The following is a 22,724-nucleotide window of genomic DNA, read 5'->3' as shown; positions in this document are numbered from 1 at the left end:
AGGGCACATATGAACATGGGACCAACACAGGTGCCTTCAGCTGACAAGTGCACATGTAACAGGTTCATAGGTACAAATCTGCTGACACATGCCCTTTAACATTTTTGCTGGGCTCTCTAAAACCTTGAGACATGTAAGACTGCATTAAAACAATGTAAGCATTAAAGGGAACCCGTCACAGAGATTTTGTGTATAGAGCTGAGGACATGGGTTGCTAGATGGCCGCTAGCATATCCGCAATACCCAGTCCCCATAGCTCTGTGTGCTTTTATTGTGTAAAAAAAACGATTAGATATATATGCAAATTAACCTGAGATGAGTGCTGTCCCTGATTCATCTCACATACAGGACTTATCTCGGGGACAGGACTCATCTCAGGTTAATTTGCATATGTATTGTTTTTTTTACACAATAAAAGCACACAGAGCTATAGGGACTGGGTATTGCGGATGTGCTAGCGGCCATCTAGCAACCCATGTCATCGGCTCTACACACAAAATCCCGGTGACAGGTTCCCTTTAAGTATAAAAGTGAATTGTATCACATCTGTAACATTCTCGCTACATAAATCTTCAAAAAGGAGCAGCACTTACTGAACTTGGTTCTAGACAGTGCTCATTTACACATGAAATATAGCAGTCTGCTACAATGAAGGAGTCCTTTGTTCTCTCCCAGGGTATATCGATACAAAAGAGAGCTTCTTATATTTTTTAATACTTTCTATTACTGTGCTTTGAATTGAAAGAAATAATGCAATTTTAAAATAAATTGATATATTCAGTTATACACTTGGAGAGTCATTCAGGAGGCATTATATTATGGAAGTTCACATGCTAATGTAGTGGATGAGTAGTACAGAGATAAAGAACAAGCTGTGTGTACTGCTCTTTACCTGAGCTACACGTACTGTGCTATCCTCTATTTCTAGTGCTGCTGTGCTGCTATTCACCTGGGCCATGAGAATTGCTCCTTTGGATACTAGGTGAGGGCGGCTATTAGTGATGATTCGAATTTCAGGATAAATTCAATTCGCCGTTAAGCCGAATTTCCTCGTGCTTCGCAGTAGCAAATCGATTTACACTGAAATTGTGTAAAAAAAATATACTTACTTGATCCATTTGCTTGTGACAGGCCGGACACCATCATCTTGCTTGAAGATCTCGGCCAAAATCATGTGCATGGTGACGTATGACGTCACAAAGCCAGCCGGCGTCATGACATCATCTCGGGCCATGCAAGATTTTACGCCAGACCTTCAAGCAAGATGGCGGCGGACAGCCCATCGCAAGCAAATGGATAAGGTAAATATTAATATTTGTTTTTATTTTACACTCTGTTATTAATATCAGTTGCCACGATCATGCATAAACGCGGCATCTCAGGGGTACAATGACGGGAAGCGGTGCAATTGCTGCTCCCTGTCATTGCACCCACTACTTACAAAGAAATGCGCTTCGTGACAAAGTAATTCATCACGCAGCAAATTTTTTTGTAAAATTCGATGAATCAGCTATATTCTGTGTACTATACAGGACCCTCAAGGTGCTCTCGTCCTCAACATAGTAATTGATTTACTAGGTATTTCTAACTTCTATATATAAGGCCTTGCACTATCTGGATTCTTTTGTTTAATCTTATTTTCTTCACGTATGGGGTGGGATTTTGGAATATTTAGAGTTGGAGTTTTCTCAGGTACAACAGCACTGTAATAAGATGACCTATACCGATACATAGGATACCCTACATGCAAAATCGTTAAGGATATGACGTGTGGATGTTAACTCAGCAAGGGTATTATTCACTTACACTCAGAGGATTGTGACTAATGTTGTTATTGTTGAGAGACAGAATATGATCTTTGCTGCCCACATAGATTCGATCCTGATCTTCATCCATTAGCAATATTCTGTAGTCCAGGGGGCCCTGGGATATACTGTAAAACTCTGACGTCTTTGTCTGTTGAAGCTCTATTAAAAAAAAAAAATTCAATTTATAAATATTTACACTGGTGGTTACGATTTCTTAGATAAATCCCACAAAGACCTAAAAGCATTGGGTCAATATTTGCTACATGAAAGTATTTCTATGGCCGTGCATGTGTCAGGTGAGCTATTCACACATTGGTAGAAGCATAGAAGAGCAGTTACTGTAATCTAAAGCTACAGAAGAAATGTTACAATGCTGGCTGACTTTCTTGAGATTCTTTGGACCACACATAAGATTTCCCTTTGTACTTGAAGCTGTTCGCATTGCTTTGTCAAGGCCTGGTTTCTGTTCATGTCAACAGTTTTCTTTCAATTCTACTGTGATTTTTTCATTCTGTATACTATCTCTACACTGTATGAAGAACGCTTGAGCTAGGAAAAAGTTTATGTTTCTGATCTGATAATAGGCTTCACTCTAAAAACACTTACATTTATTGAAAGGGATTTTTTGGCTACACAAAAAAAATAATAATACCAATAATCAACTTTACTGCATTATTTAAAGAGGACCTTTCACTAGAATAAAACATCTAAACTAACTATACAGACATGGAGAGCGGCGCCCAGGGACCCCCCTGCACTTACTGTTATACCTGGGCTCCGCTCCGTTCTCCCGTTATTGCCTCCGGTATCTTCATAGTTAGGCTCCACCCAGGGGAACCTGCCGGCGTCTCCTTCTCCCATGCTGTAGCGCTGGCCAATCGCAGCGCTCAGCTCATAGCCTGAGAGGCTTTTTTTTCTCTCAGGCTATGAGCTGATTGGCCACAGCATGGGAGAAGGAGACGCCGGCAGGTTCCACTTGGTGGAGCCTAACATATCAAGATACCGGAGGCAATAACGGGTGAACGGAGAGGTGCCCAGGTATAACAGTAAGTGCAGGGAGATCCCTGGGCGCCGCTCTCCATGTCTGTATAGTTAGTTTAGATGTTTTATTCTAGTGAAAGGTCCTCTCTAAGTCAGAGGATGCAATCTGTGACCCGCACCCTGTGTTTACATCCCCGGCGCAAGACTCCCAGGGAGTGTCTGTAGCATCAGGTCTCTGCCTTTTCCTCCCCTCCCAGCTTGAACATCACAGATCCAAGCCTGCTTGAAGCCCTGCTGGAAAGATCCCACCCTAAGGGCTCATGCACACAAACATGCACGGCCTGTGCCCTTATTGCGACCAGCAAACACTTGAATGGGTCCGCAATCCGCCAGATGTGGGGCGTTGCAGAGGTACAGATTGGAAGCCCACAGAAGCACTACAGAGCGATTAAGTGGGATTTCGGTCCGTGCCTCCGCACTGGAAAAAAATTGAAAATGTCCTATTTTTTTGCGGTGCGGACTGAAGTGAATGGGTCTGCATCTGCAAACGGCGTGCATATCGCTGGTGCCCGTGCATTGCGGACCATTATTTGTGGTCTGCAGCATGGGCACGGGGTACACACTTTCGTGAACACAGCATCGTGGCTTACATCAGCTATGCGCCTCTTCATAATTAAGCACATCCTCTGGCAATATAGCGAGATATCAAGAATGGTGTTGAAAATGTTTTCTACTAAAAAAAAATGTTGCATTTTTATATAATGCATTATATTATACATTATATATATATATATATATATATATATATCAAAAGGATGAGGCAGCACTCCAGATAAAGTGAAAAAAGGTGGATCTTTTATTCCCTCTGCAACGTTTCAACCGTCTCGATGCGGTCCTTCAAGACTGTTGGAAGACCATTTCAGGTGACTACCTCTTGAAGCTCATCAAGAGAATGCCAAGAGTGTGCAAAGCAGTAATAAAAGCAAAAGGTGGCTACTTTGAAGAACCTAGAATATGACATATTTTCTGTTGTTTCACACTTTTTTGTTATGTATATAATTCCACATGTGTTTATTCATAGTTTTGATGCCTTCAGTGTGAATCTACAATTTTCATAGTCATGAAAATAAAGAAAACTCTTTGAATGAGAATGTGTGTCCAAACTTTTGGTCTGTACTGTATATATATATATATATATATATATATATATATATACATATACACACATACACACTGTATATCATATAATATAATGTATTTTTATAATTGTTGCATTTTATAGCATTACTTTCTAAATGAAAAGACACATCATCCAGAGCCGCGTATTACATGCTGAATCTGATCCATTTTCTGCTGGCATCAGACACGCCACACTTGTTAAAAAGTGCATGCCATACACCAGTTCCCTGCCGTATATTGGAATAAATGCGCCGGGCAAGCTGTAGCTACCCCTGCTCCGCTCATTTTTTTGAAAAGGTGGCAAGAAAGGCTCTACACCCCCAAAAAGTCACCAAATTTTGCGCAACCATGGTGTGCTAAAAACGTTGTGACTTTTTTACACCAGTTTTCTGGTATACAAATGCACCATTATTTCTTGCTTGTGGAGTTTTTAGAACACGGTGTAAGCACAATAGACATGTGGATTTTAAGGAGTTTTCCACAAAAAAATCTATATAAGGCTATTTTCACACTAGCATTTCTTGCAGGGTTCAGCAAAAACGCTTCCGTTACTGATAAATACAACCATCTGCATCCATTTTGAATGCATCAGGTTGTATTATCTGTAACATAGCCAAGACGGATCCGTCATGAACTCCACTGAAAGTCATCCATGATCCGTTTACTAATGTGTCAGATTGTTTCAGAGTTAAACGGATCCGTCCCAATTGACTTGCATTGTGGGTCTTGCTCCGCATCCCATGACTGAAAGAAAACAGCAGCATGCTGCAAACCGCATGGGAACGCAACCAAAGTGAACAAAATGCATTTTGGAGCATACCATTCTGTTCAGTTACATTTTGTCCCCATTGACAATGAATGGGGACAAAACGGACGCGTTTTTTTCCGGTATTGAGACCCTATGACGGATCTCAATAACGGAAAATAGAAACACTAATGTGAAAGTAGCCTAATATAAATGTACATTAACAAAAAGAACAACCAAATGATGTTGCTGGTGAGCTTGGCGAATTTTTATTTTTTTTTAGAGATTTCAACAATGTGTTTCAAAACGCAATAATTAGACCGTAGGTTGCATTCTCATGCAGTGACTTTACTTTTCACACTAGCAGTAAATTCTTCCAGCAGGCTGTTAAGGCAGCTGAACAGCCTGCTGGAAGATATTGTATCCAACATAGCTAGATACTACCTGACCCCCACCAAATCCCATTATAGCCAACGGGGCCTGGCAGTGCTCCTGACTTTTTACGATGTCTTCCGACAGGTTGATCCTCTGCTGAAGCAGCCTGCCGGAAGAATTTACCACTATAGTGAAATCACTCTTACCCAGTAATATAATGCAGTGGCTCATTATGCCAATGCAGCAAACTAGATAACCCAAAGGATACAGCTGATACATTTTAAAATGGTCCCATCCATGGTTTGTTTAGTTACATAGATCCATAATGATTTTGTTAGACCTTTTTCACTGTATAACCTCTTTGATTTAAAGGGAACCTGTCACCGGGATTTTGTGTGTAGAGCTGAGGACATGGGCTGCTAGATGGCCGACAGCACATCCGCAATATCCAGTCCCCATAGCTCTGTGTGCTTTTATTGTGTTAAAAAAACAATTTGATACATATGCAAATTAACCTGAGATGAGTCCTGTGTGTGAGATGAGTCAGGGACAGGACTCATCTCGGGTTAATTTTCATATGTATCAAATTGGTTTTTTTACACAATAAAAGCACACAGAGCTATGGGGAATGGGTATTGCGGATGTGCTAGCGGCCATCTAGCAACCCATGTCCTCAGCTCTATACACAAAATCCCGGTGACAGGTTCCCTTTAAATGTGGCAAAAACACAATATAAAAATGTTAAAACCACATATTGCATTAATGAGGACCTGTCACCTCTCCTGATATGTCTGTTTCAATAGCTACATTAACCAGTTGATGGGTGTGTTAACCAGTGTGTTAACCAGTTGGGGGGGGGGCGGTGTCCCTGCACAGGCTGACAATTGCAGCACTGATTGGGTAGAGTCAGTCTGCACATATACCCCCCCCCCCCCCAACTGGTTACCAATCCCTCTGTACCCTTACTGCAGACTGCTACCACTTCATTCATAACTTCTAGTAGAAATAATAAAGGAATGGCACAACATAGAGTCATAAGAATAGATGCTCCAGAGTTGTTATTACATGGGGAATGCATGGAGCTATTAAAACAGCCATGTCAGACGTGGTGAAAGGTCCTCTTTAACCCCTTCCCGACATATGACGTAATAGTACGTCATGGCGGCAAGTGACTTGCCGCATTTTGACATACTATTACATCATGGTGATCGGGCGGGCGTTTTGCGGACAAAAATTGGCATTTCTATAATAGGCCTCCTGTGGACCGCAAAAACGGCACGGTCGTGTGAACGAACCCTAATACACTAACAGGCAATGTATTACAATACATGTTGTAGTCCCAGAGTGGGACAGAAATAAAGTTGTTGTTTTTTAAAGCAAAAAAAAAAAAGTTTTTAATAAAAAAAATAAAGTTTCAAGTTAAAAAATAAATCTCCTGATTTTATAATAGAAAATAGAAAAAAAAGTTAAAAACACACATATTAGGTATTACCGCGTCCGTAACGCCCGGCTCTATAAATTTATCACATGATCCACCCTGACCGATGAACACCATAAAAAAAACTGTAAAAAAAAGCAATTTTTGTCACCTTACATCACAAAAAGTGCAAAACCAAGCGATCAAAAAGTCGCATGTCCCACAAAATGGTACAAACAATAAACATATTAGGTGTTGAGGCATCCATAACAACCTGCTCTATAAAAATATCACATAATATAACCCCTCAGGTGAACACCGTAAAAACAAAATTTTAAATAAAAACTGTGCCAAAAAAAGCCATTTTTGGTCACCTAACATCACATAAAGTGCAACACAAGCGATCAAAAAGGCATATTCCACCCAAAATAGTGCCAATCAAACCGTCACCTCATCCCACAGAAAATGAGACGCTACCTAAGACAATCTGTCAAAAAAAAAAAAAAAGTTATTGCTCTTAGACTATGGAGACACTAAAACATCATTTTTTGGGGTTTTAAAAATGCTATTATTGTGTAAAACTTAAATAAATAAGAAAAAGTATACATATTAGGTATTGCCACATCCGTAACGATTTGCTCTATAAAAATTTCACATGACCTACCCCTCAGGTGAACGCTGTAAAAATAAATAAATAAAAAACTGTCAAAACAACCAATTTTTTGGTCACCTTGCCCCATGAAGTGTTATAATAAATGATCAAAAAATCATATGTACCCAAAAATAGTACCAATAAAAATGTCAGCAAAAAAAGAGCCCCTGCACAAGATCAGCAGAAAAATAAAAAAAATAAGGCGTTCAGAAAATGGAGACACAAAAACATATATTTTTTTTCAAAAATGCTTTATTATGTAAAACTGAAACAAACAAACAAAGTAGGTATATTTGATATCATTGCATCCGTAACAACCTGCTCTATAAAAATAGCACATGATCTACCCTGTCAGATGAATAAAAAATAAAACGGTGCCATTTTTGGGCTATCTTGCCTCACAAAAAAAACAAGCAATTAAAAATCATATGTACCCCAAACTAGTACCAATAAAACTGGCACCTTATCCCCTAGTTTCTAAAATTGGGTCACTTTTTAGGAGTTTCTACTGTAAGGGTGCATCAGGGGGCCTTTCAAATGGGACATGGCATTTAAAAACCAGTCCAGCAAAATCTGCCTTCCAAAACCATATGGCGCTCCTTTTCTCCTGCGTCCTACCGTGTGCCCTTACATCAGTTTAAGACCACATGTGGGTTGTTTCTGGAACCCGCAGAATCAGGGTAATAAATATTGAGTTTTGTTTGACTGTTGACCCTCAATGTGTTAAAGAAAAAAATGGATTAAAATGGAAAATCTGCCCAAAAAGTGAAATTTAGAAATTCCATCTCTATTTTCCTTTAATTCTTGTGAAACACCTAAAGGGTTAACAAAGTTTGTAAAATCAGTTTTGAGTAACTCGAGTGGTGTGGTTACTACAATGGGGTCATTTATGGGGGGTTTCCACTATGTAAGCCTCAGAAAGTGACTTCAGAACTGAACGGGTCCTTAAAAAGTGGGTTTTGGAAATTTATGAAGTACAATGTGTCACAAGAAAACAATCTTGGATAATTAAAAGGGTTAAAGGGTTAAATCTGTATTGTTGTCATCTCCAATGCAGCAGCCACAGTACAACCAGTATGTGAGAACATCACCTAACAGATCAATATCCCTTCTGATGAGAAACCTGACATCTACATTACCTGTACAGACATGCTCACTCAAAGTGTCAAGTCACCGCACAAAGGGCTTTTGGCATTTCTTTTTGCTCTTAGGGCTTCTTTACATGGCAATATGTCCATGCTTTCTCAGTATATTATGTGATAAAACCTGGGTAAGATCCCAGCATCTTAAACAAGCAATCTTTTTGCAAACATGGACCAAAAATCCATCTGTGCAAATGAGCCCTGAAGCTTGAAGCAGACATAAAGATGCCTTTGACAGTGCCTTATTTAAATGACTTACCAGTAAATGTTGCTTTTTGAAATTTTCCATGACAAAATGTCTTGTAAATCAGGATGCCAAGGGTTGTACAGTACAGTATAAAATAATCACTTAAAACGTAATGATTATAGAATATCAGAGCCTCATACTTCACACTAGAGCCAGACACTTGTGAGCTGTATACACAGAGGAGATATTTCTTTACCCTCCCATGTTTCATTTTCTCTGCGTTCCGTCAGTTGCTCCAACTTACGCATTTCCAGTCTTGGGTAACCAAAGCTGTAATGTGCATCCCCTCAGCAGCTGTGAAGGATTACGCTATTCTGCTCTAGTCGTTCTGCCAGTAGGGGTTAAACTTGAGCTGGCTGTCTTTGCATTGGGAAAGTGAGACTATTAATCTCTAGAAAATGAATTGAACTGCAATATTTTCAACATATTTTGCATTTTATGGTGAAATAATCGGTAAATCATTTGATAGTATGTCTAGCACCTACTTAAACATAACCACTACTGGCCTTTCAATACTTTTTTCACAAACCAAACCAGCATGGATCTCCCTCTATGGCATCCATACCAAACAATCAATATAATAAAGTACAATTTTTTTATAAAAATTATTGTTCACAAAAAAATAAAAATAAAGTAATAGTAATCATCACGAACTAAATAATCAATAAAACCCACATGATTCTTCATTATATTTCTTACCCAGTTTTAAACACAAGAATTTAGGGCTCATAGTAACTTGGTGACCATAATGACAACCTCTGCATGGAGTTTGTATATCACTAGTGTCACTCCTGTCTACTCCAGCGGTCTAGTTCTGAAATTACATTGTAAACTCCAGGAAAGATAAGAATGATTATAATCTGGGCACAGCGGTGAGGAACATGTTGGGGCTATATATTAGCAATTGGATATACTCAAGAAATGTAATATGTAGACATAAAAGTAATAGCAGTGTCGGACTGGCCAATCAGTGTACCTGAGGTGGGCCCAGGCTCTAATACCATAATGGGCCCCCAAAATCCATGGGAAAAAAACATTTGACTGCCTTGAAGCCAATCATTTGCCACTAGGGTCTACTTCTGTAATTCAAAGCCCACTAAACTTTATTTATGATATAGAGGTTGGGCTTTGAGAATACCAGTGATTTCCTCTCTTGGTCCCAGGAACCCCAATCTGACACTGGACAATAGTAGAATATTTCTTGCCATGGTGAAATATAAAGCTGGCAATACACATTAGATTAAAGGAAGTCTGTCACCAGGAAATTCCCAGTTAAACCAGACATAAACCAGACATTAGACCAGACTCATCTGAATGTAAACCTTTCACTTGGTGATCTGTTGCTTCATTTTCGAGACAAAGTGGGACATTTATTAAAGCTTTTACATCACTATTATGATGTAAAAAAGTATCAAATTATGGTGCACACCATATTTGCACCAAAAAAATGCAAATTTTACAAAAGGGGTGGGGCTTAGTGTGAGGGAAGGGGCAGGGATTCCCACCATCCTCCTGATTTACTATAACATGCGACAGAAACTAATGTATATTTTGAGTTTCTAGCGTATAGAGATGAGTCTAATTAGGCACATTTTACTCAGTGAAGGGGGACCAAGCCTGGTCTATGGAAACACCAGTCCTGATAAATATCCTCCAAATTATTTTTTATAAATATGTAAATGGACAATTAAGTGCACTGTGAGAGGGATCTGGCCCGATCAATTAAGAAGAGGGAGGAAATCACTAAGGGAAAGATATCATTACAATCAGCTAAGCTAGCTCTACAAGTCATGGTGCATGTATAATAGTGAATTTCCTGGTGATAGACTCCCTTTAATATCAGCTGAATTCAGTAGGACAAACTAACCTTCTAATGTGTACGGGGGTGTTGTTGGGTGAGAAGAGGATTGAGCTGTTAGATTTCAACATGCTCAATCCTTTTGTTTCCTCGTCTCCTTATTTAGAACATATGCAAGCTTGGCCGAAGCTAGTGTGCAAGTGAATGGAGGGGTTGGGAAATCTAGTGTACAGAGCAATAGAATGGTTCTGTTTCCATCAGCTTCAGATCAGTTCCCTGACAAATGTTATAGCATTCCTTTATTTTAATGAACCTAAAGGCCCTATCACATCTGCAGATAATTGCTAAGATCATCGCTAGCAAGTGTTTTTGTATGAGAGCTTGTTAGCGATGATCTGGCAGTGCAATACAGCCACCGATTACCCGATGAATGAGCAAACGCTCGTTCATTAGGTAATTGGAGTCTTTCAACATGTTTAAAAATCCTGTTTGTCGGCGGCAGATCGTGCCGTGTAATCAGCACTCCACTGTCGACAAAGTATTATCTAGTATGGAGACGAGCGACAAGTGTTGGCGATAGCATTGCTCATGCCCATACTGAGGAGGAGATTGCTGCATGTAATAGCAGCGCTCTCCTCTGCTACTGAGCAGGCGATTACCGAGAGGGAATGCTTCCCTCCCAACAATAGCCTGCAGAATTTGAAGATGTGTTAGGAGTATAGACAGAGTATAGATAGAAGACATGCATTTCTGCACCAAAATACTGAGAAAGTCACTTGTTTCAAGATATGAAGTATATATATATCAGAGTTCATGGACTGTTATCAGGAAACAAGTATCATTCCAACACAAATATGAGAATTCATACTTTACACCAAGCCCATGCTGCATATCCATAGCTCCACTGGATGCATTTGCAGAAGGAGCTCAGCTGGATATCAAATGAGTTTCGTATATCAGTTAATAAACATTTTCCTTAATGGCCTCTTACGTTCAGTATTTTGAATAACGTGAACTTAAATCCCCTCAGTTTTCAGACGTCGTCAGTATTCTGACGTTTGTTTCCATTCTAACACTCTAAATAAAACATCTCAGATGTAAACCAACCACCATTTTACTCTGCTGCTAGGTCTGATTTCTTGCATAATTCCACCAACTTCCAAGAATACTGCTCACAGTTGAATATCCCATATTTATTTCCTAGCTAACCACTAGGAGGAATGGGTTAAGAATAAAAAAAAAATCTCATTTTGTTGTATTATTGCATACATAAGCAAGTATTACAAGATTATTTCTACATCTTCTACTATTAAACCCATTCCAATCCACTTCAATGGTCATCGCATATTGCTAGAGCCTTCATTTCACACAATAATAGTTGCTGTAAATGGCGTCCGTATTGTACAAACAGTAATACTGCCTTCACATCAACCAGAGCTCAGCATTCATTTCTCCAAAAGTTTAGGAGATGAAAGGCAAGCTCCTATTGGTTGCTAAAAAGTCTTACATTAGGCGGCAGTTTTGATAAACGAGGTTGATGTCTTCAAAGCAGATTTCAAGTGAACAGAGTGCAGAGGTGCTGGCACAGTGTGTTGGTAGGCATTACAACAGGCTTAGGCTACTTTCACATAGGGTCTCAATACCAGAAAAAAAACGCTTCGGTTTTGTCCCCATTCATTGTCAGTGGGGACAAAACATGACTGAACAGAACAGAAAGCTCCAAAATGAATTCCGTTCTATTCTCATGCTGCGGTTTTCTTTCCGTCCTGGGATGTGAAGCAAGTCGGATCTGTCATGACCCATAATGCAAGTCAATAAAGACGGATCAGTTTTCTCTGACACAATCGAAAACGGATCCGCCCCCCATCGACTTTCAATGGTTTGTGATGGATCCGTCATGGCAATGTTAAAGATAATACAACCGGATCCGTTCATAACTGATGCAGATGGTTGTATTATCAGTAACGGAAGCGTTTTTGCTGAACCCTGCCGGATCCAGTAAAAACGCTAGTGAAAGTAGCCTTAAAAATGTTTTTAGTTATTACATAGAAGTGTAACAAGTCCCAACAACCATCAGACTGTTTACTGTTATGAAAGGTAATGTAAAATTTTGAAAGGAAATTAAAAAGAAATCTATTGTCAACCTTATAGTATGGAGAGGTAAGTTGCCAAAATATCTACTTAATGTCTGATAATTGTGAAAGAATATTTTATAAACTGAGAAGAAAATCTGGTGTTAGGAGGAGGAAGATGTGGATTTAAAACAGCGTTCGGTCACTACTCATCTATCCCAACCCTTTTATACACGTGGATGCTCAACATAGTTGAGTTTGCATATGTCCTGAATGGGAAAAGGTAAGAAAGCACTGGCAGACACCTCTGGCAGTGGCTTGAAATTTTGAGTGCAAAATGACTGGACAGTTGAGATCCAAGTGCCTGATACTTATCTCTCCTAACATCTGCTGTCAGGGCTGAGTCAGGAGGCCCTCATACACATTACATGGTTGGCTGGACATTTAACGAATGTATATGGCTGCTATGACAGGCTTTGTAAATGGGCATTATGGTTTCAACATATGATGATTACTCATTGTAAAAGTTATACATTTTATATACTTTCTGTATCAACTTCTCAATATTTCAAGATCTCCACTCCCTGTCTTACTGCAATAACAGTCCAGATTATTGGGAACGACTGTTCCTGCAAAACGCTCATTCAGTGGGTGATCCTGTTGTTCATGCAGGTATCACCGATCATGGCTTCTGGGTAGATCGTGTGGTCTAAACAGCGATCTACTGCTCAGAAACCATGATTCTGTATGTCCTCATGCAGTAAAGGAGATTGCTGCATGTATTGTAAATGCAGTGGTCTCCTTCGCTGAGCGAGCAGACGACTGTCGGGAAGGAACACTTCCCTCCCGACAATCGACTGCAGAATCGTCCTGTGTAAATCCATCTTTACTGGTCATTCAGTAAGAACCTTCATTGTTTACATGTAGAAGATTAAAAACACTGTTCTGGTTACACTATGTGAAGTTCTCTTGAGTGTATGGCTCATTAAATAGCTCTCACGGTTACACTCTGTACTGTAACTGTAATGAGCTGTGCACCTCTGTGTCTATCGCATAACCAGGATCTTCAAAACCATGATGAACAGGGGTCAAAAGACACCAGTTCGTAGCATCAAAGGATCAGGCAAAACCAAAGTCAGGGACAGGCAATGCAGAGTTTTCTGCAATCTGCTAAACAGTCTGAGGTAAGGGTCCGAACACAGAACAGGCAAAGGTCAGGCAGCGAAAAGTCAAATCCAGAAAACAATCAGAACCAACATACAAACAGCACTTTTTTGAAGGACACTAAAAAATAAGAACCTATTGCTCAGGCATCTTCCAACAGGGGAAGGTGCCTTAAGTATCCCAGGTGACCAGCCATTTGCTGGGAAAGATCAAGGTGCATGCTCACTGACCTTTAAAAAGCCAGAGGGAGTGCGCACACTCGCCCTATAGACAAAGAGAGAGGGTGTGCCAGCAAGGAGCATGCAGCAGCCTGCGAAGGAGGTGAATAGTACTACTCCAGTGGCCGGACCTGCCATGCAGCAGAAGAGGGAAACACCAGGATTAGACTGCCGGAGAACCGGGGATCAGGTGAGCAAAGCAGCAGCTATGTCTGGTAGCAGAGTGGTGGCACGGGCCACTGCTATAGCAAAACAGAATGTATGTTGGAAACTTGAATAATTTTTCAAAGTCAATGAATAAATGAATAATGAAATGATGACCCTTTTATGATATTATTAATGACAATTACCTCCCATAAGAAGTGGACTTATGACCCCCAAATACATTAGGCCATTGTTGACCGATCCCACCATTTTCAGAGATTGGCTAGCTAGCTAACATGTATGGGAAGCTCCCAAATTTGCCCCAACAGATGATATTGGGGGAGAAAAGGATTTTTTTACTTAATCCTTTTGTTCTCCAGTGAGATAAGTCACTACCAGAAGTGTCTGGAAATGGCTTGATCCTCTTCCCACTGAAAACACATACAACATGGGAGTCAGGAGTGGTAGCTGTCAGACAAAGAGTGTACTGCCAACAGCTATTAAGGGTGTATGGGCACCTTTATACCATTATGCAAGTCTGGTCTTACAGTAGCAAAATATGTTGTAAAGAATTGTCTTAGTCAGGAAAAACTAAACTCTTTCTGCTGATATGTCCTCTCTACTGGTCATTAGTGAAGAAACCATAGAGCACCTGGTGAAGGTATAGCATTACAGCTATATCAACAGATGTTCATTCTGAGGTTGTGGTGATTTCTGGACCTTAAATCATGATGACACATTGTAATGATCCTCCCACATCTACAGAACATACCTTTCATCAATCATGAATCCTACCCATTATTCATTGCAATTGCTGCATCACGGGTTACTGCTCTGGGTTGTTTAGGCTTTTATACATCAACCGGTGCTAATTGTAGATTATCACACAATGAATAGATTGTAATAAAAAAAAATGGTATCATTATATCACGTTTTTTTTTCCTGCTCATACCAGAACTCATCCACCTAAACGCCTACAAGTTTTTTCACCTATAATAGTATAAATTGACTGATGCACATGAATACACACATACATGAAGACTTTTAAATCACTGTTCTCTTTCAGCAGTGGAAACATCAGTGCAGAGCAAAGTTAATGAGGGGAGTGAGCAAAAGTTAAAGGGTTATTTTTTAACTGAAATATTTATGACATATCGAATGTATATTCCATAAATGTCTGACGTGCTGGTTCCACTTCCAGAACTCCCAACTATTGGCAAGTGGGAGTATCAGTTCACATTCCAGAAAGGAGGAGGCCATGCTTGCATGTGGTACTTTTCATTGCAGTTATACCTGTTCACATACTCTCAATTCCTCCTCTAGTTCAGTTTGGAGTGCAACATAGCACAGTGGCTGAATGGTTAGCACTAGTGCTTTGCAGCACTGGGGTCCTGGGTAGTGTTGGGTGTGACTATTCGAATCATAAATTTTAAATCGGGAATATCAGCACTTCGAGAATTCGCGAATATTTAGAATATAGTGCTATATATTCGTATTAGCGAATATTCTAGATTTTTTTTTTATCTGAACCCATGATCCCTTCCTGTTTGTGTGCCAATGAGAAGGCTGCAATATCTTTGTTTGAGCTTCGCAACATCCCTAGCAACCAATAGGAAAGTTGCCTACCCCTTACTATAAGAACCTCCCCAGCAGCCATTTTCTGTAGTGTTATGGAGTTCTGAGAGAGAGAGAGAGAGAGAGAGAGAGCAGTGACTCTGTGCTTTGCTGTGTCATTACATTAGATAGATAGTTAGTTAGAATATATATAATACAGATATTAGTGGGAGATAGTCAGTGTAGGTTATATCCTGATATAGTGTAGCTGATAGGTTCTGCTGTCCATACATACATGCTCCAGACATAGTGCTGTGATGTACAAGTTCACAACAATGCTTAGTGCACCAATCACTAATATGTAGTCAGACCTGCTAAAATGTGAAGTTGCACGTATTGCGCAAAAATATGCGCATCATTAATTGCTGATTTGCACAATCGCAAATATATTGGAGCACTCTATCTGCATATAAAGCTATTGTAATGTTCTGCCGTGCCAACCATTTTCTTCAGTCTCAGGAAACTTCTAGCAGCTTGAAAAATGTAACAAAAGTGACCCATGTCTGTATTGAGGGTGCAATACATGCATATTACATTGCCGATTTTCGCAATCAAGAAAATAATCGCTAATTCTCAAATATATGACGAATATTCACCCAAATATTTATGGAATATTGCAAATTTGAATATTGCCGCTGCTGCTCACTACTTCTGACAATCTGACCAAGAACAACATCTGCATGGAGTTTGTATGTTCTCCCTGTGTTTGCGTGAGTTTCCTTCGGGTACTCTGGTTTCCTCCAATATTCCATTCAAAGATGTGGAGACCTCCTTTCTGCTACTAGATGGGGCAGTAGAGATGGCCACACAGGGATCAGAAAACCCCCATTCTGCCACTAGATTGGGTCTCAGAGATAGAGCCACAGAAATCAGGAGACCCCCATTCTGCCACTATATGGGGTCCCAGAGATGGCCACATAGTGTACCATTAGTAATAATGCAATCCCTGCTCCTGCAGTATATGCAACTCTTCTCTGACATGGAAATTACAAATGAGCAGCCCCCATCACAGACAAGAATATCTGTGACCAGTTAGGCTGCACAGAATGGCATCAAGGACTGTATGTGGGCCCCGAGTCACAGGTTGTGCAGTCCTGCTACAGAGAGCATCTCTGACTGGCATACTGTTGTAAGAACATCTGTGGCAGGCACTACAAGGGCATTATTTAATCTGGCTACGGGCACAATTCATCCAAGGGTTAGAGTTGACAAAAAGTAGCTTGTGTACCTGAAAAGTCTAACCACTCATGACTTTACTTCATGCTTGGGATCTAGAACTATAAAAACAAAGTTCACACCCTTGTAAAAAAATAAATAAATATGAGCCCAGAATTTGGTGTAAAACATAAGAACTTTATTTTCTGTGGGTGAAACATTTCTAATTTTCATTCCTTTAGGTGATGGGTCACAGAACTGAAGTAACAGATTTATTATATAACGTACACATTTAGATGGCTGAAAAGAGTAAACAGTTTTTATCAGCTCACGATGAAAGTCATTTACAGTAAACACTGACTACAGTCACAGTTACACAGAAGCAAGATACAATTTACTGAAGGTTAAAATCTGGTCATTGTTTTATAAGGGAGTGAAGATGTTCTTATCACATTTCCTCCTGCTGTGGAAAATTTGAGAAAGATCAATCATTAATGTGAATTACACAGAGTTGCCCAATTTGGATTTGTAACAAAAAGATACAATAATTTGTTAAATACCTGCTACAAGTTTCCCGCAACAACCAACAGATAAATCCATTTCCTGTTTGCACAGTTAAGTGGACAGGAACGTCATCTTATAATAGACATTACATTGACTTTTTAGATGGCTTTGACTACTGGCATACATTATTATATCTTTTACAGTATGTGTCAATTTAGTCTTATTTATTAAGCTAATAAAACAAATTCCACTGAATTTATACAGGGCTGTCATGTCAGCACAAGAGATAGAAATGGATGGAGCTTGTGCATGAAATACTATACTTTAAAGGGGTTGTGAAAGAATGGGGGAAGGGGGTTTGGAGTTGTAAAGGAAAGATTACTTACCTGCTTTCTGGCTCCAGCTCCCGGCTCCTTCTCCTCCAGGCCTGCAATGTTCCGTTGGGCTCCCTCAATGTCAACATCCAGTTTGACATCACAGGAGCCAATCACTGGCCATGCTAAAATCAATATCCATTTCCGGTGGTACACGTTACCGCTGCAGCCAATCACAGGTCGCCGCTGTGCTCCCCTTGGGTCATGAAAACTGGTAATGTGATTCAAGGGAAGCAGGTCACCACTGTGGCCTCTTATTGGCTGCAGTGATCACATGGCCCCCTCTCAACAGATCATCAACATCATAAATCGAACCCATTGGCAGGGACCAGGTAAGTATGATCTCCACTGGGGGTTTGCCACTCTGGGAGGTCTGTATTACTTTTGGATAACCCCTTCGAACCTAAGGCTCCTATAGTTTAAAAACAGTATCAATATGGATGTGTCTGAACAGGCTGAGTATTTAAGGGGGTTATCCCATGATTATTGCAAAAATAAAAATTAGACAACTAGTGTTGAGCGAATAGAAGTCCACTTCTGAATTTCAGGGAAAATTCAATTCAACGTGAAGTTTATTTCCCTTGTGCTTCATGGTAATGAATTGATTTTCCCTGAAATGATGTTAAAAAAATAAAATAAATCATACTTCATACTTACGTCTCCATTAGAGATGAGCGAATCAAAGCTGATAAAGTGGAATTCGATCCGAATTTCAGGAAAAATTAGATTTGCAACGAAAGGGTGTGAGGTGTGGTGTGAGGACTGAAGACATGGGGCAAGGAACTCTGGGAAGGCGGGATCACCCAGACTGACATGCCTGCAAGCAACCAATCAGCAGCCAGCCAGCCCTGTGATGTCACAGCCCTGTAAATACGTCGGCCATCTTACAGTAAGACATTTTCCAGCATTTAGAGTGCAGGGACAGATGTGTGAAGGCGCTAGGGACAGCAAGTGGAAAAACGATTGTGGAAAAAAAAAGATAGAAAAAACTAATTATAAGTGCAGGGAAAGGATAGGAATAATTTCACAGCATCTTAGTGCAGGGGAAGAAGTCAGAAGACGCTAGGGACCTTGATAGGAAAGTGATTTACAAGTGCAGGGGATCCAAATAGTCATTAGACAGCTCTGTCATTGCAGCTTTTTGGTATTGGGCTGCAAGTGTTATGTTGAAAAGCCTTTAGTGGCAAGAAAAATATATACGTATTTTACTTCTGCAGTTATTTCTGTTGAAAGCCTATAGGGGCGTATTTCAGTACATAAAAAAAAAATATATGCACTGTTGCAGTTATTTCTGGTTAAAACGTATAGGGGCGTATTTCAGTGCAACAAGAAAAATTTATAGCCAAATGGGTGTTTTTTCTACTCAGCTGACAGGAGAAGAGGAGCAGGAGCAGCCAGAGGAGTTACAGGGCGATGAGGAAGACGAGACAGAGGACCCAGACACACCGTGGCAGTATGCAGTGGAGATGGAGGCAGGGAGTCCCTCCAAGTCACTTGCACAAATGGCACGATGCATGCTCACTTTGTTGCGTAGTGACAGCCGAATTGTCACCATTCGGCAGAGGGATGACTTTTGGCTCTCCACCTTGTTGGACCCTCGCTAGTGGTTCAGAATGGGGGCCTTTTTTTACACCCACGAGAGGGAGGACAAACTGAACTACTACACAGACATCCTATGTAGTCAAATGGCCGCTACCTTTCTGCGCCATCGTCCATCCTCTCGCAGGTCTGACCAGGGGGGACCTCTGCGCTCACGTTCCACTGCCATGGCTTCTGAGGAGGGGTGGGGTGGCAGGAGCAGTACCAGCTCCATCAGCAGCAGCCTGAGTCTAGAGTTGCTGATGAGTAGCTTTCTTCAACCGCATAGTGAAGAAACTACTCACCAGCAGCAGGTAGACCTGGAGCAGGACCTAAACCAGCAGGTGGTGGCATAATTGGACAGCACCCTGCCACCCAACATTGAAGATCCGCTGGACTACTGAGTAGCCAAACTGGATTTGTGTCCGCAATTAGCAGAGTTTGCACTGGAAAAGCTGTCCTGCCCGGCCAGTAGTGTGGCATCAGAGCGGGTTTTAGTGCGGTGGGGGCCATAGTTACCCCAAGGAGGACTCGCCTGTCCACTCAAAATGTGGAGAGACTGAACTTTGTCAAGATGAATCAGGCGTGGATCAGCCAGGATTTCAAACCATCAATTCCTGATGCATCAGACTAGATCATCCAACACTTTGATAAAAGACCGATTTCTTCTGGCTACCTGCCTCAGCTACTATGCTAATGCTGCAACTCGCCTGATGCCACACATTTGATGCCAAGTGCTCCTTATTTCACCCACCTTCATCAGCAGGTACTGGTATTGCCACACACCGCCCCACTCTGTTACTGGGTCACTTTTTGGTCTCCTGATGCAGCTGCTGCTGTCATCTCCAAACTATGTCACCTTGCCACTCTGTCGTTTCCGCATGATGCTGCCATATCCATACTAGGTCACCTTGCCACTCTGTAGTATCCTGCTGCTGCCATCTCCACATTTTGTCACCTTGCCACTCTGTGGTATCCTCCTGATTCTGCTGCTACTGCCATCTCCACACTATGTCACCTTGCCACTCTGTGGTCTCCTCATGCTGCTGCCATCTCACTATGTCACCTTGCCACTCTATTGTCTCCTCATGCTGCTGCCATCTCCACAATATCTCACCTTGCCACTCTGTGGTCTCCTCATGCTTCTGCTACTGCCAGCTCCACATTATGTCACCTTGCCACTCTGTGGTCTCCTGATGCTGCTGCTGCTACTGCTATCTCCACACTATGCCACCTTGACACTCTGTGGTATCCTCCTGCTGCTGTTACTGTCGCCACCTCTAGACTCGGTCATTGTGCCACTGAGACCAGTTTCTTCTGGTTACCTGCCTCAGCTACTACGCTGATGCTGCAACTCGCCTGATGCCACACATCTGATTCAGATGCAAAAATCTCTTAATATATGGTCCCAAGTCCCAATACATGGGACCATATATTAAGAGATTTTTGTATCTGAATAAATTATATCCATATCATCTTACCAACAACTATCATAACTGTAGATGGATGGACAACTCAGATGTGCGGTTATACCATTGTAGCTTGAGTTGCGGTATTCTTTGTATATACTAACTGTGTGTTCACTTTAGATTTCTCACAATTGCACATTTTTGTTTATTATTTTATGTTAGTTGGGTCAACTATTTAGTGACAGGTCATCTCCACAATAGGATCATCCCAAATTAGGGCCTTCGTAGGGTAATTAGGAGATTCCTGATACGGGATCACCCCTATCGGGGAGGCTATTCCATTGTTGTATAACTACAGCTGTTATGTGAAGGCCTCAGTTTTGGGGACAGTGCCCGAGATATATATCATCTTCACCCTACCTACAAGATGGTGGACCATACCATAATTGACCGTGATAAACTGTCTAGTTGTTATTAGTGCCAAATTGCAGAAAGTATTTTTAAAACTTAGTAAGAAATGAACCTTCATCTTTGTCACCTCTGACTATTGTTCTGTTCAGACCTTCAGGAAGGGAGGATGAGGAACTCTTTTAACTATATACAGATATATTGCATGCTGGGAGCAAGGTCACATCTATTATTATTTTACTAATAAAACCTTAGATAGCTGATGATTTCAAGGCTTTAAATTAGTTGTCATTGAGAAGTTTCCAGGCACGGGATACGTTCTAAAGCCAGATGACACATCTAGTGGTTTCTTCACTGCTATCCCTTAATTGCCTCCTTACATTCCCACGCAAGCACATGCATCCGAAGCAGCAGACAATAACAAAGTTTAAATTACACAGATCATTCAAGTCTATCTTATAAATTAGGTTGGATACAGCTCACACCATTTCTTCACAGCTGCTCATTTACCACAGGGTAGGTCACTAGTGGCCTATCATTATTTGCAGTGATTACATCATACAGTGATGGTCACACATATCATATATGCAGCTGCCCAGGCGATGACAGTATTCCATCTGTTAAACATGATGTCCAATGACTGTCAAACCAACCTGTGCCTTGGAGAGTTCACACAAAAGATAGGAATGAAAAAGACATCCTACCCAAATTAAAGTATAAACTTGATTTTAGGTTACACTCATCTATATTTTTCACACATGCTTGATTGTGAAGAAATAGTGGGAACAGCAGAAGAACATACGAGGATCTGTACGGCTGGTTGACAGCTTGGTCATGTCCAGACAAGCAGATACTGTACTTCCATCCACATTGTAAGAAAATAAACATTATAAGGTGTTACTGCCATAACATATTCAAAAATGAGGAAAGAGTCCAGCTTCTCCAAAAAAGTGATAGTCTTTATTTCCTTAGTGCAGGTTAAAATCGAACATCCATTTACAGAGTCTACGAGTTTCAGACCTTTGTGGTTAGATCCTTATTCATTACCCATAATGTATTGTACCAGGCAAGTTATTTCACATTAAACTGGACGCTAGGCATGGTTTCTGAATGGAAATATGAACACTGTATATTTATTGTATATATATTTGCATATTTTTTCAGATTTGTGAATCCTATCTCAATTCATACTTGCTTAAAGGGGTTATCTCACCAATTTAACACACTTTTTAAAACTATTTTACTCACTTATCTGGAGGGCTTGCTTTCCTTTCTATGGGTGGGCGGCAGCAACTACAACTCACAGGATGCATTGCAATTAGCCCTTGTTAACCCCTTCCTCCATAGAAAATAGTCCCTCACATTTAACCCTAGATATACATGTGGTATGTAATGCCCCCACAATCTCCCTTTCCACTGTCTAAAGAGTATAGTTAATCAGTATTTTTATTGGTGGGGGTATGAGTACTGCACCCCTGGTGGTCAACTGTTTGAAGTGACCTTTGGTCTCTTCCAAGGCCAGTAACATCACATTTATCGGTCACATGGCCTAGGCATAGCTCAGTTCCATTCAAGCGAAATGTAAGTGGTCAGCACTGTGCTTGGTAAGCTGTGAGGAAGCTGGTCACACAGCGTTCATAAATCAATCTTGTGCCCATAGCACTGGTATAAGACTGACAGCTCTAGGATTACTAGCATTGCTTCCTTGTAGTTTAATCCCTTCCTATGTAATAAGAATCA

The 22,724-nt window shown here is 40.7% G+C and overlaps 1 protein-coding gene across 1 annotated transcript in view; it reads right to left on the bottom strand.

Annotated features, from left to right (window-relative positions):
* The window catches only part of SEMA3C (semaphorin 3C), a 179,571-nt gene that overhangs the window by 87,124 nt on the left and 69,723 nt on the right, over positions 1–22,724 (bottom strand). The window contains exon 3 of the mRNA XM_044280127.1: positions 1,807–1,967. Within this exon, the coding sequence (XP_044136062.1) occupies positions 1,807–1,967 (161 nt within the window). The remainder of the gene's footprint in view (positions 1–1,806; positions 1,968–22,724) is intronic.

The sequence above is a fragment of the Bufo gargarizans genome, chromosome 2, assembly GCF_014858855.1.
Source record: "Bufo gargarizans isolate SCDJY-AF-19 chromosome 2, ASM1485885v1, whole genome shotgun sequence".
Taxonomy (NCBI): Eukaryota; Metazoa; Chordata; class Amphibia; order Anura; family Bufonidae; genus Bufo; species Bufo gargarizans.
This window is presented reverse-complemented; position numbering and strand designations above follow the sequence as displayed.